The sequence below is a fragment of the Cebus imitator genome, unplaced genomic scaffold, assembly GCF_001604975.1.
Source record: "Cebus imitator isolate Cc_AM_T3 unplaced genomic scaffold, Cebus_imitator-1.0 Scaffold92, whole genome shotgun sequence".
In the NCBI taxonomy this organism is placed as follows: domain Eukaryota; kingdom Metazoa; phylum Chordata; class Mammalia; order Primates; family Cebidae; genus Cebus; species Cebus imitator.
The window spans coordinates 2,578,577-2,592,906 of NW_016107407.1; the positions used below are offsets into that span (position 1 = coordinate 2,578,577).

General features: G+C 37.8%; 1 protein-coding gene across 22 annotated transcripts in view; it reads left to right on the plus strand.

Moving 5' to 3' along the window:
* Positions 1 to 14,330, plus strand: part of PARD3 (par-3 family cell polarity regulator) — a 709,408-nt gene that overhangs the window by 444,339 nt on the left and 250,739 nt on the right. For all 22 annotated transcript variants that reach the window (XM_017535377.2, XM_017535365.2, XM_017535373.2 and 19 more), the window contains 2 exons: positions 11,900 to 12,088; positions 12,849 to 13,019. In XM_017535377.2, coding sequence (XP_017390866.1) covers positions 11,900 to 12,088; positions 12,849 to 13,019 — 360 coding nt within the window. The remainder of the gene's footprint in view (positions 1 to 11,899; positions 12,089 to 12,848; positions 13,020 to 14,330) is intronic.

Consider the following 14,330-nt stretch of genomic DNA (forward strand, 5'->3'; position numbering starts at 1 on the left):
CTGAGATGGAAAATGATCCTGTAAGAAGTAAAGATAGGCATATGCTTTCAAAACATGTAGTCAGGGCCAAGTACAGTGGCTCACACCTGTAATCCTAGCACTTTGGGAGGATCACTTGAGCCCAGGAGTTGAAGACCAGCCTGGTAAACATAGCGAGACCTCATCTCTACCAAAAAGTAAAAATAAACAAAAAACCACGTAGTCAGTCCTGTTGAAGAAACTAATGATTGACTGTGAACTTCTCTGTCACCAGAGGGAAAGAAGTATCTTTTGACATGGTATTCTGTTAAGAAATGCTAGGTGCATTTCAATGCACAAGCTGTGTGTTCATGGTAGCATGACACGGCAACTGAGAGCCACCTTAAAAAAGGAAGTCATGCATACTTTTACATGGATCTGACTGCCGGTTACACTTGGGGACTTTTTTTCTAATCCAAGTTCTCAAACCAAGTTAAAAGCATAGTTTAATTTAAAATATTGTTTGTTTCTTAACTTTTTATGCATGAGCCTGTGCCTTTCTTTGTGCTCCAGCTATGCAGTATTATTTTGAGTTGTAAAAGGCTTAATATTAACATGATAATTTAAGAAGTTGACATGGTCATAGTCTCTGTCTTTCTACCTTTTGATGGTCAAGGATCTGTTTTAGGTTTTTTGAATATTGCTAGATCTTAGCACATAGTATTGCTCAAGGAAAACTCCATGATAGGCCTTTGCAGTTTTTCTTAGTGTTTGTTAGTGACTTGTTTTAGGTTCTAGGCCTGTGAAATCTTTGATTATCTGTTTTGTCAATGCCTAGAAATGGGGAGGGTGTGGAGCACTAATTATTTCACTGCAAATCCAGGGCTCTTTCATTTTGGGCTTTCTCTGGGTTGATTTTGGAGCAAACCATGGTGTATCTACTTTAAACCACAGGAATGTTGTCTGTGCATCCCGTTATGATTCTTTTTCTTTTCCTGAAGGAGATGTGTGACTTCTGTCAGGAGCTATAAATGATTTATACAGGCTCATAAAAAATAGAAGGCAATTTCTTTCATCTCTAATGCTTAGCATTGCTTATAACATTGCAGCCCTGTCAATGACTGGCATTTATTCATCGATTATTGTGTGAAACTCTTTATGTGGATTATCTTATTTAATCTGTACAATGTTCATGACTTAGTTCAGGCATATCTCTGGACCACATTGAAAGAATTATCTTGGGCCACACATAATAACACTAGTGATAGCAGATAAGCCAATAAATGAACAAATCACCAAAAAAATCTCATAAAATTTTAAGAAAGTTTAGAAGTTTGTGTTGAGCCACATTCAAAGCTATCTTGGAACGCATGCTGTCCACAGGTCTCAGGTTGGACAAGCTTGACTTAGTTGGTGATACTATCCTATTGAAAGGGGAAGAACGAAGAATTAACCTGAGGATGCTCCAAATCTTGGAGCCAGGATTAAATTCAGGCTGTCTCACACCAGAATCTGCAGGGCAGATTTTATTTCTCCTCCATGTGGATTGGTATGTTGAGGGGGAAAAAACAGATAAGCTACATATATAGTTTCAGGTAATACAGTATTAACTGAATTAGAGTATTACTATTACTGAATAGAGTTTCATGTTGGAGGTTGATAAACTGTGATTGAATTTTATTAAAATAAATAATAAATCCAGGCTTAGATAGCATTTCATTAGTCAAGATAGTGAGAAGAGATCTTGTTGATTTTTTTTTTTAAATATTGCTCGTGGATTGATACATAGGCTTTCCTAGAACATGTGTTTATTACCATTGATTACCATTAACTGCTGCGTGGAATCTTTTGTCCTTTCCCAGCCCAGCGACTCATGTTGCGAATACTCTCTCGTGACCTCGGCTGCTTTCCCCTTCTTTGCCTGTCTGTATGGACGCCAACTTCTAATCCTACTGACTTTTACCTGTCTCATTAGGCTTCCCCTAACCAGAACTAGTGTTCTCATCTGTTTGTAGTTCTTTGTCGTATTTGTCTTTGTTCGTTTGTATTTATAGAATGCATTTGTCTTGCTTTATTAATCAAGTTCACTGATCTTCGCTTACTGCAGCCTCCGCCTGCTGGGCTCAAGTGACTCTTTTGCCTCAGCCTTTTGAGTAGTTGGGATTACAGGCATGTGCCAGCAAGCCCGGCTAATTTTTTGTAGTTTTAGTAGAATGAGGCTTTGCCATGTTGGCCAGGCTGGTCTTGAACTGCTGACCTTCGGTGATCCATCAACCATGGCCCTCCAAAGTGTTTGAGACTACAGGCGTGAGCTACTGTGCCCAGCCACATGCTTAAATTTCAAGAATTTAAAATGCAATCAAGAAAGTGTTAGTAGGCTTTCCCTGCAGAAACCACAGGGTTACGTTAGGGATTCTTTAGGAACTTTTTTGAAGATCAGAAAGCCATCTTGATAGGGTAAGTTCAGAAAGGTAATAGTCTCAACTTAGAAATTTAATGAGTTGGGAATTAAGCCTGGTCCCTATTAGGTTTATTTTACTAACAGTTATAGTATTAATAGATGAAGTATAGACTGCCATATTGTTATTGTGTGTGTGTGCCTGACCAAGTCTCATTCTCTTGCCTAGGCTGGAGTGCAGTGGCTTGATCTTGGCTCACTGCAACCTCGCCTCCCAGGCTCAAGCAATTCTCCTGCCTCAGCTTCCCAAGTAGCTGGGATTGCAGGCACCCATTACCACACCTGACTAAATTTTTTTTTTTTTTTTTGACATGGAGTCTCACTGTGTTGGCCGGGTTGGAGTGCAGTGATGTGATCTCGGCTCACTGCAACCTCTGTCTCCCGGGTTCAAGCAGTTCTCTGCCTCAGCCTTCCGAGTAGCTGGGATTACAGGCATCTGCCAACACGCTTGGCTAATTTTTGCATTTTTGGTAGAGATGGGGTTTCACCATCTTGGCTAGGTTGGTCTTGAATGCCTGACCTTGTGATCTACCTGCCTTGGCCTCCCAAAGTGCTGGAATCACAAACTTGAGCCACAGCACCCGGCATTTTTTTTTTTTTTTTTTTTTTTAATGTAGAGATGGGTTTTTACCATGTTGGCCAGGCTGGTCTCGAACTCCTGACCTTAAGTGATCCATCTGCCTCGGCCTCCCAAAGTGCTGGGATTACAGACGTGAGCAACCACCCACGGCCTAGGCTGCCATATTCATCCGCTGTAAGTTGAGAAAACAGTTGAGTCAGACAAGGGAAGAGGAACCTCAAAGAGGAGTGAATCTGTGAGGCTTTACCTCTGAATTCAAGAGTGTACAGATTCTTTGAAATAAACTCATTATCAAATACTACTTTAGGCCTATAATGCAAATTCATTTTAATATTCCTAAGAACATACATGGAAGTGTATAAAACTCTACGTTTTCGTTGAAGATTTATACTGACATACAGTAATCATATATCGACCTCAGTAGTTTGACTTTTGAGGATCAAATGTTACTATTGTCACAACCAAATTTTATAACATGTGTGCCACTTCTAGTGCCTTAAATGTGGATTGACTTATTTTTTAAAAAAAAAACCTTATTCCAAAATTGGAATTGAATAATATTTTCATGATCTTACAGAAATACCAGTGATTATGGTTAGTGACTATCTGCAACAGATTTTATGAAATTCATTTGGGATGGCTCACTATTATTATAATAAGATAATGATTGTTTAATGTTGGGTGTGTTTTTCCTTCGGGAATACATCTTAGTTTTTGTCTAATTATAGCACTTTTGCAGCTTAGTGGTAAAATTGATAATATCTTTATGATTTATTACATGATCTTTTTGCTGTTGAAATCTTAAGTCATAATAAAGATGGTTTTTGATATTTGTAAAACTATTGTGGCTTAATTACTATTCGTATTTTTTTTTGAGACAGAGTCTCTGTCACTCAGTCTGGAATGCAGTGGCATGTGATCTTGGCTCACTCAATCTCTGCTGCCAGGTTGAAGCGATTCTCCTGCCTCAGCCTCCTGAGTAGCCGGGATTACAGGCACCTCGCACCACGCCTGGCTAATTTTTGTAGTTTTAGTAGAGACGGGATTGCACCATCGTGGCCAGGCTGGTCTTGAACTCCTGACCTCGTGATCCACCCGCCTCAGCTTCCCAAAGTGGTGGGATTACAGGTGTGAGCCACTGCTCCAGGCTGTAATTTTTTTCCTGAACTGTTAGGCTTTTGGAAAAGTTTCAAGAACGGTATGGTACAAAGAACTCTAGTATACTCTTTATCCGCATTCCCCAATTGTTAATATTTTACCACATTTGCTATATAATTTTCTTTCCTCCTCCCCGTCTTCCTTCCTCTACCTATTCTTCCCTTTTCCCTCCCTCATATTTTGAATGTATATATATATATATTTTTTTTTTCTTTTTTCTTTTTTTTTTCTGAGAAAGAGTCTTACTCTGTTGTCCAGCCTGGAGTGCAGTGGCATGATCTCAGCTCACTATAATCTCCTCCTACTAGGTTCAAGCGATTCCCCCAGCTCACCCTCCCTGTAGTAGCTAGGATTACAGGCCTGTGACACCATGCCCAGCTAATGTTTGTATTTTTAGTAGAAACGGGGTTTCACCATGTTGGCCAGGCTGGTCTCGAGGTCCTGACCTCAAGTGATCCTCCTGCCTTGGCGTCACGAAGTGCTGTGATTATAGGCGTCACTGTGCCCAGGCCCTATGTAATATTTTTGTGAATCAAGAATAAATTATAGACATTCTTTCCCGTTATCCCTGAGTGCTTGAGTGTATCTATCCTAAGAAGGAGGATATATATTTTTTTCTTTTTTTCTTCTTCTTTTTCTTTTTTTGGAGACAGAGTCTCATTCTGTTGCCCAGACTGGAGTGCAGTGGTGCTCTCTCCACTTACTGTAATCTCCAGCTGCCAGTTCAAGCAATTCTCCTGCCTCAGCCTCCTGAGTAGCTAGGGTTACAGGCAGGTGCCACTTCATTGAACTAAGTTTTGTATTTTTAGTAGAGACAGAGTTTTACCTTATTGGCTAGGATGGTCTTGGTCTCCTGATCTCGTGATCTGCCCACCTCTGCCTCCCAAAGTGTTGAGATTACAGGCATGAGGCACTGTGCCTGGCCCGAAGGAGGACATTTTCTTATGTAACTGTGTTATAGTTATGAAAATGAGTAAATTAATTGTATTATCAGTTGTCCCAATTAAAGTCCTTTATGTCATGAATGAATGAGAGGATGAATGAATTAAACGGATAGAACTTGGTCCTGTTTCCAATTCAGGATTGTGCATGGCACTTAGTTTTCATAGTTCTTTAATTGTCTGTAATCTAGAACATTTCTTCAATTTATCTTTGTTAATAGTTTTTGAAGAGCAAATTACTCCTTGCAAATTTTTAATTTTTGAAGGGGCAGATTACTTTGAGAATGTCCCTCTATTTGAGTTTGTCTGATGTTTTTTTGATCGGGTATTTGGGGGGCTAACATTAGAGATTAATATTTTTGCAAAACATTTTTTCCTCAGCATTCTTTTAACAAGCAAAAAATCTAAAAGTCTTTCAAAATGTGTTTGGCATCTACCATTCGAATTAGAAAAGAGCATAGTAAAGCCAGATGTGACATTTGAACTTTACTAATAAGAATAATGAACTTTACAATATCAGCACAAATAACATACAGAAATGTTCACCTCACATATGGGATAAATTAAAATGGGAAACTTAAGGAAATTTTGGCATTTGATTGGAGGGTTATTTTATTAAGAGTTTTATCATGGTTTTAAAATTTTTCTTAAATTTAAAAACCATGATATTTGTTCATAGTATCTCAGATACCTACCTGCATTTTATTTAATCTCTGTTGGTTGAATAAGTATATTCTCTCTTTAATGTCTGTGAAAAATTCTGTTCTGTGTGGCGCTCCGATGGTCTGCTGTCATGGCATGGTTGTTTTGTTAGGGCTGTCCTAAGGTGCTCACTCATAGCCTGTCTTTGTCCCTAGCAGCAGCTCTTGCCCACCATGTACAGGTGGGTGGGGAGCTAGGGAAGGGACAGCATTAGGTGAAATACTTAATATAGATGACGGGGCGGGGTCCGGGGGGTGATGGATACAGCAATGATACCTATGTAACAAACCTGCGCATTCTGTGCATGTACCCCAGAACTTAAATTATAATTTAAAAAATGTATAAAATACAAAGAAAATGTATTTATACACCTAACCTACAAGAGTATAACCCAGCCTAACCTACCTCATGTGCTCAAGACATTTACTTTAGCCTTCAGTTGGGCAAAATAATTAACACAAAGTTATTTTACAGTAAAATGTTGGATATCCCATGTAAATTGTGGAATACTGTCCTGAAAGTGAAAAACAGAATGGCTTCGTAGGCACCATCAAAAGCTGAAAAGCCATTAAGTCGAAGCATTGTAAGTTGTGGACCATCTGTATAACCCTCTGCCAATTTTCTCCTCCATGCAGTGTTTTTTTGAGGAAGCAGAATTAAATAGCATACAATGAATTTTTTGTATTATCAAAATAATGCATCTGAACTGTAGAAAATTCAGTCATGCGTAGAAGAAACTCAAAATCACTTGTTATTCTGTGACTTCAGTATTGTCATTTTGATGTATTTTTTTCTATTTGTGTCTGTGAGTCTAGCCAAAGGTGATATATTTTTTCAAATGATTTTCTTGGTCAGGCGCAGTGGCTCACCGCTATCATCCCAGAACTTTGGGAGGCCAAAGCAGGCAGATCACTTGAGGTCAGGAGTTTGAGGCCGGCCTGACCAACGTAGCGAAACCCTGTCTCTCTTAAAAATATAAAAATTAGCCGGGCGTGGTGGCACAGGCTTGTAGTCCCAACTACTTGGGAGACTGAGGCAGGACAATTGCTTGAACCTGGGAAGTGAGATTGCAGTGAGCTGAGATCGTACCACTGCACTTCAGCCTGGGCAACAGAGCGAGACTCGATCTCAGAAAAAAAACAGACAAATAAAATTCTTGTCCACCTATTTTACATGTATCATGTCCCAGCCACATATCCTATATTGTTAAATGTCATGCCCCAGGCATGAGTGAAGACTGACATAAATTCCGACCTTGTGAATCTTCTAGTGATCTTTGAAGGCAGACATTATTTCATAAAAATATGTTGTGGAGGTTTTTGATTGGCGTACTGGAAGTTATGAAAACCCACATGGTGAAACCCAATTTCTTAGTCACAAATACTTTCTTGTCTTACAAAATAGTTTGCTAAGATACTTCATAACTGCATGGCTTTCCATTGTGTAGATATATATTAATTTTCTTAGCTTACTGTCATACATGTCAATTTTTAGCTATCATAATTAAAACAATATCCTCACAGTTAAATCTTTGTACATGATCACAATTAGTTTTATAGGCCATATTACTAAAAGTAATATTTCTAGCCTAAGAAAAAGACAAACTGTAGGGGATTTAGATAAGCATTGCCAAATTAGCTTCCATAAATATTGTGCCATTTTTTACTTTCACCAACAGTGCAAGAATCTTCTACACTATTAGATATCATTATTTTTATTTTGTAATATTCTATGGCATAGCAGCATTTGCTGGATATCATTATTTTAAAGAAAGTATAATATATGGAGCAATTGAATAACCTTTGATTGAGTTGCAAGTAAGATTGAACCTTGTACTTAGAGGTTTACTTATTGATACACTCATCTTTCTTTAGTGAATGGCTTGTTTACATCTTTTTCCTCTTTGATGCAGACTGCTTATCTTTTTTTATTAATTTATTAGAGATTTGTGTATTAAAGATGGTAACTCAGCTGGGCATCATGGCTCTTGCCTATAATCCCAGCACATTGGGAGGCCAAGGCAGGCGGATTGCCCAGGAGTTTGAGACCAGCATGAGCAACATAGCAAGACTCTGTCTCTACCAAAAAGAAAAAAAGTTAGTCAGGCTTGGTGGTGTGCCCTGTGATCCCAGCCAGCTACTCGGGAGGCTGAGGGCTGGAGAATCTCTTGAGTTCAGGAGTTCAAGGTTATAGGGAGCTATGATCACACCACTGCATTCCAGCCTGGACGACAGAGCAACACCCTGTGGCAAAAAAAGAAAAAAGATAATAACTGTAGATAAGGGCAGATCTTGAGAGAGAGAAATTAATGATTTAGAGTGAAATGATAAAATTTTGCTGAGTCACGTATATTGTTATACAGCCCAAAATAGGGTAGTAAGCTCACTCATAATTTTATAGTCTTCTGTCACATGTGCACAGACCATGGATTTTTGTGCCTCTCTTCACAATATTTTGTACATTCTCATCCAAATCTTCATATGTTGCAGCTCAGAGATTACCATTTCCATGATTGTTTTTCTGCTGTTTAACACAGTCAGCTCTTAGTTTCTTTTTTATAGATACACCTGTGCTGCAGATTAACTGTGGATTCGGGCCTATGGGCCAGCTCTGTTCTCAGTTTTTGGACTGTTATTTGGGGAAGAAGGAAATTGGGGCCATGGTAGTGGCCACTTGTGACTCTTTTTGCGTCTCACTACAGATACAAATAATACAAATGTACATGTTTTCTGCTTTTCTCAGGAGAATGGGATAGTAAGTAGCTTTCACGGTACCCATTCAGCAGGTTACTTAGCAAAGGTGCTCTTTTGTTTTGGGCATTTAAAGACAACAAGTGGTAATGGAGAAATGGGTAAAGGAAGAACTGACAGGCTTTATTGTTGAAAAAAATCACTTGAGATATACACACAGGTATGTGCAAGAGATGGATGTGCTTGAGTGGCATGACCATGCACAGATGAAGTGAGGAGCGAGTTAAAGAAAAGACATTTTTTGCGTTTCTATAGGAAGACCGTAATTCAAGATACGGTTGATAAGGTGCAGAATCTGCATGGAATAACAGGGTGATCAAAAGTTAGCTTCTACTTTACATCAGAATATAGAGATTCCTGTGCTATCTGACTTTATGAACGTTCTCAGTAATAGAGCATTTCAAATGATTTTTGAAAAGGAAAATTTTAAAAAACATTTTTTCTGCCAGAGAACTAAGTTCTAAAAGCTGGCATCAATTTCTGTCTATGTCAGGAGCCAAATGGGTTAATAATGGAATATCACATGAAATGTACAGTCTTTCACGTCAGTGTCCTTAATGATAATAATGACTTATGACTTGATAAGAAAGCTGAAAAAGATTAATCCCATTCTGCAGCTATTATGATAAATGAAACTATCCCCTGGAGAATATGCTTTTTAAAAAAAAAAAAAAAAACAGGTTCAGTGTTCAGCAGTCAGAAAATATTCCAATTTGATTATAATTTTTCTTCATGTATGCAGCTGGCTCCTTATCCTGATCTTTCAAGTAGGAAAAATATGAGAATTGTAAGCCTTGGTAAAATGTTATACAAATGTAAAACTCAGTAAATGCTAAAAAGGCAACTGAAGATTCAAATCAGGAAGTAACAATTAAGAACCTTCCAGAGTTGAGGCAAGTGAGCATATTGAATGATGAGACTTAGATGTGTCTGTAGAAAGACTATCCTTGTTTTCCGTTTCTTTTCAAATGTTGCTCTTCCAGGCTTATAAGTACTGATTGACAGAATAATTTTTATTTCAGTTACCTCTAAATTTAAAGTCAAGAGGAACTGTGGTATATATTGATGCTATTGATGCTGTTTTGTATTTTAAACATCAAAATTTAATGTACCTTTTATTTTTATAACAGATTTTATATTGAGGTAGTGCAGTTCATCCATACACAGTCGTTATTAAGTACTCTTTAAATGTTTCAAGGGGCTGGGCATGTGGGTCAAGCCTGTAAGGCCAACACTTTGGGAGGCCAAAGCCGGCGAATTGCTAGAGCCCAGGAGTTTGAGACCAGCATGGCCAACATGGTGAAACCCCGTCTCTAAAGAAACACAAAAATACACCCAGTTTGATGACATACATCTGTAGTCCCAGCTACTCTGGAGGCTGAGGTGGGAGGATTGCCTGAATCTGGGGCCCTGGGGAGGTCACAGCTGTAGTGAATGGGGATTACATCACTGCATTCCAGCCTTGTTGACAAAGTGAGACTATCTCAAAAACAAACAAACAAACAAAAAAAAACAAAACCTGTTTTGAGCCACATGCACCACAATAAAAAAGTGTATTGAATGTCCATGTTTATAGAGCAAGGCGTGTATATAAAGATACTTCTGTGTCAAAGTATTTGATATATTTGATCTTTTTTTGCCTACCATAATACATTGGATTTTTTGAGCTATAATTGTTCCCTGGGAATATTTTAAATATAGCTTCTATAATGAGCAGGCCTAAGGCTTTATTTGGACTCTGATTGTAAAATGTATTTGCTTTGCATAGTTAACATGACCATTACCCTGTACTTTTTCAGGTTCTTATTTTGAGTTCGTCATTATATAAGTTTTAATGTTTTTTTAACCCATTAGCAAGTTTATTATAATTGATATGTTACTTGTCTTTAAAAACTATGAGGCTGTCCTTTGAGATAGCACAAAGATGTCCTACCATAAAATGTTAACGTTGAATATTTGTGAGTTGGAAACATCACTTTACATATCACATTACTGTGAGTCTGAAGACTTACAGATAGCATATTGCCTATTTTATAATGGAAAAAATTCACTTACAGGTAGTGTACTCTCAAAATGTATTTTATGTAATTGAGACATCAGAGACTACATGTTTACACCCCAAATTCCTCACCACACCTATTTTATAATTACTAGGTTGATTTCCATTCTTATTAGGATGTTTCAAAAATCTGGTAGGATGCAGTCACCTACTTTCTTCGTGTTGTTGAACATTCCGTAAAAGCACAATCTGTTTGAAGTGTATATTCCTACATATCTGTGTGCCGTTATATTTCTTATTCTTCAATTATAATTTGATAAGTCAAGCTTGAATGACTAAGCAGATACTGGAGAAATAGTTCAAAGGTTGGGAAAGAGCAGGAGAACTAGGTTGTAGGACTAGATATGCCATTCAGTTTTTACTTGAAGAGCCAGTGCCACGTGCCTCTTACGTAATTGGAGCAAGAGTTTGAGCTTGAACAAGTGTCCTGGCCTTAGCGATTTGGACGTGACCAGCATAGAGGTGGTAGAAATCGTGGCCATGAATGGGATTGCTGAGGAATAGCTAGAAGGCTGAGTACTCCCTCTTCTGGATTGCAGCCTTTCTTAATGATAGACTGTCATCTTAATGCATTTTATCCAATTATACATTAAGCTTTCATTTCTTCCTCTCTTCTAAAGGAGGTGAACAAGAATTTGTATATCCTAAATGTGTTTTATTTTAAAAGTCTTCTTTGTCTTCTGTACTTGGTGACTGTGAAGTTAAGTCTTGATATATAACTAATTAATCAAACAATATTGCTTGAATAATATTCACCAGCTATATTATGTATGAAAAAATGTGGAAAAATTTTCTGTGATATTGTGTATCTCTGCTTTGTCTCACAGATGTTGAAGTTACAATCCCTCAAAGAGAGGGAGATGAATTATATTTATTTATCTTGACTCCTGTTGTTACTGTTATTCTCCTGTGGTTTAGAATATATAAATAGCCCCAAAAAACCCAAACTTTAGAAGTGTACTAGTCTTTAGTCCTTCTACTACATTTCCCCCATCTTTCTCAAATCTGATTTACATTTGGTTCAATATTGAATAATTGCCACATAAAAATATTAACAGCTGGTTCCGGGAATCTTCTGGAGTGTGTACAGATGTACTATTTTCCTGGATCTTGCCGTGAAATCTTGGTGGAAATATTTTGCCTCTTATGATTAAGGAACTGTTCGTTAGCAGTCTTTAAAAATAACTTCTGTGCTGGGAATACATTTTGATTAAAAAATTAAAAATAAATAAAAATAACTTTGAGAAAGAAACATTGGAATATAATGTGCTATGCAATTTTGTTCCCTCTTAGAAAGCAGAAGATGAGGATATTGTTCTCACACCTGATGGCACCAGGGAATTTCTGACGTTTGAAGTCCCACTTAATGATTCAGGATCTGCAGGCCTTGGTGTCAGTGTCAAAGGTAACCGGTCAAAAGAGAACCACGCAGATTTGGGAATCTTTGTCAAGTCCATTATTAATGGAGGAGCAGCATCTAAAGTAAGTGTCAACTTTACCACACATATGCCTGTTAACAAAAATTTTAATTTCAACCCTATTCCTATTTTGAGAACATGTACAGTTAACAGATGTTTTCTCATTTCTTCATGGTACCCATATTCACAAACAAACAACTATTAGATACCTCAATGATGTGTCATGTGGGGATGGAGTCCATAACTTCAGCCCTTCATTTTTTTCTCTCACAGAACATACAACCCATAGACATGCTAGTTAAATGAAGGTAATTTATGCAAAGATTTGGCATAGATCCTGGCACAGAACTGGCCTATAGTAGATGTTAGTCTTTCCCCTCCCCTCCTGTGTTTGTGGGTCACTTATTCTATTTCTCAGCCTAGAGAAAATTTCCTGGCCATTTGTTAAGGGGACACTTCTCTGCAACTGTCTAATAGCCTTGAGCTTTTACATGTCTTGGGTTGTAAATAACCTCTATGGGTGTCTCTGGAAGCAAGAAAGTAATCACTTTGTGTCCTTTGAATTAGTATGCTATTTTGGTAAACAGATTATGATAATGACTTGATTTACAAATGTATAAATGATTGAAATAGACACAGGCTACAATGGCTGCTTAGACGTTTTTATGCCAGCATTCAATTGGGCATAATCCATCAGGATTAAAGTTCCCAACTTTTTTTTTTTTTTTTGCTTTGTTTTTATTTTGTTTATTAACTAAAGGAAAAGCTACTTCTTTTATAGCAGTCTATTTAATAGCACTTATTTTTACCTGTTTTCTTCCCAGGATGGAAGGCTTCGGGTGAATGATCAACTGATAGCAGTAAATGGAGAATCCCTGTTGGGCAAGACAAACCAAGATGCCATGGAAACCCTAAGAAGGTCTATGTCTACTGAAGGCAATAAACGAGGAATGATCCAGCTTATTGTTGCGAGGAGAATAAGCAAGTGCAATGAGGTAAAAAAATGCAAAACAGCACTAGCATCTGCAATAAAACTACATTTCTGTCCTAATTTTGGACAAAGGGTGTTAGGTTCCAGGACATTACCACAAAAGACCATAAATTATCTTAGCTTGTTGTAGTTTTATTATTTTGTCAGTGGATTGTGGTTTGTGTTCTTAAGTCTTGTGATCAACATATTCCTAAGTGGATATTAATACTCCTGTTGCCACCTCGGCAGAAAACACTGGGATCTGAAGAGCACCTTTGGCTCAGTTTTCTTCTTGAAATCAGGGTCACATCTTCCTTCTCAGAGCTGGCATTTTCTCTTCTAGTTGGGAGGTGAATCATGCGGAGAAACAGTTGCTTATTCATTTGTTTATCTAAAATGGGATGCCTGTTACAAAGGTTAGTAGGGATTCTTTCCCCCTTCCTGTTTTTCTTTTTTTTGTTGTTGAGACAGGATTTCACTGTGGTGACCATGTCGGAGTTCAGTGTTGTGGCCACAGCTCACTGCAGCCTCCATCTTATGGGCTCAAGTGATCCTCCAGCCTCAGTCTGCCAAAGTCCTGGGATTACCGGCATGCGCCATAGCACCTGCCACACAGTCTGGTTTCTTAGATGATGGTGTTCTCTTGGACATTATCAATGTCCAATACGCTATACCAATAGCGTATACCTCCCTCTCTGTCTTCAGTCCCTATTTTCTCTTTCTCTATGGGGTTGAGCCTGTTCTCTTTGAATGCCTCCTTTTTCAGTGATCTGTATTGCAATATACTCTCCTTGTTCTAAATGTATATTGCCGTCTGGAATTAGGAGTGAGGAAAAAGAAACAGGACATCCTCTCTTCTTGAAGGGTAGGATCATCTATTTTCCCAAATATGTAAAACATACTTTGTTGTAGAATAGGACATTTGAAAGTTAAAAATGAATTATATGTAGAGTTGTTAACATTGGAGCTTGAAAAAAGCTAAATTTCATGGATCCATTATAAATTATGTGCCATCTATAGAAAATAGGTCAGTCTTGCCCATGTGCAAAAAAGAGCTGTTGAAAATGTGGTATTTTTCTTAAATCGATGTTCAGATTCCCACATATTAAAATCAGCTAAGATAAAATGATTAGCAAATAATACAAACTGAAAATTATACCTAAATAGTTTGTTTTTCTTAATTTTAAAACTTCTGTTTAATAAACATGTAAAGCAAACTTTTCAGGTTGCAGTGACCACTCCTCTGAACCTATGATACAAGCATATTTTACAATGTAAATATACTCTGGAGCTCGGTTGGTAGTCAATATAAAGGTGATGTATTCTGAAAAATCAC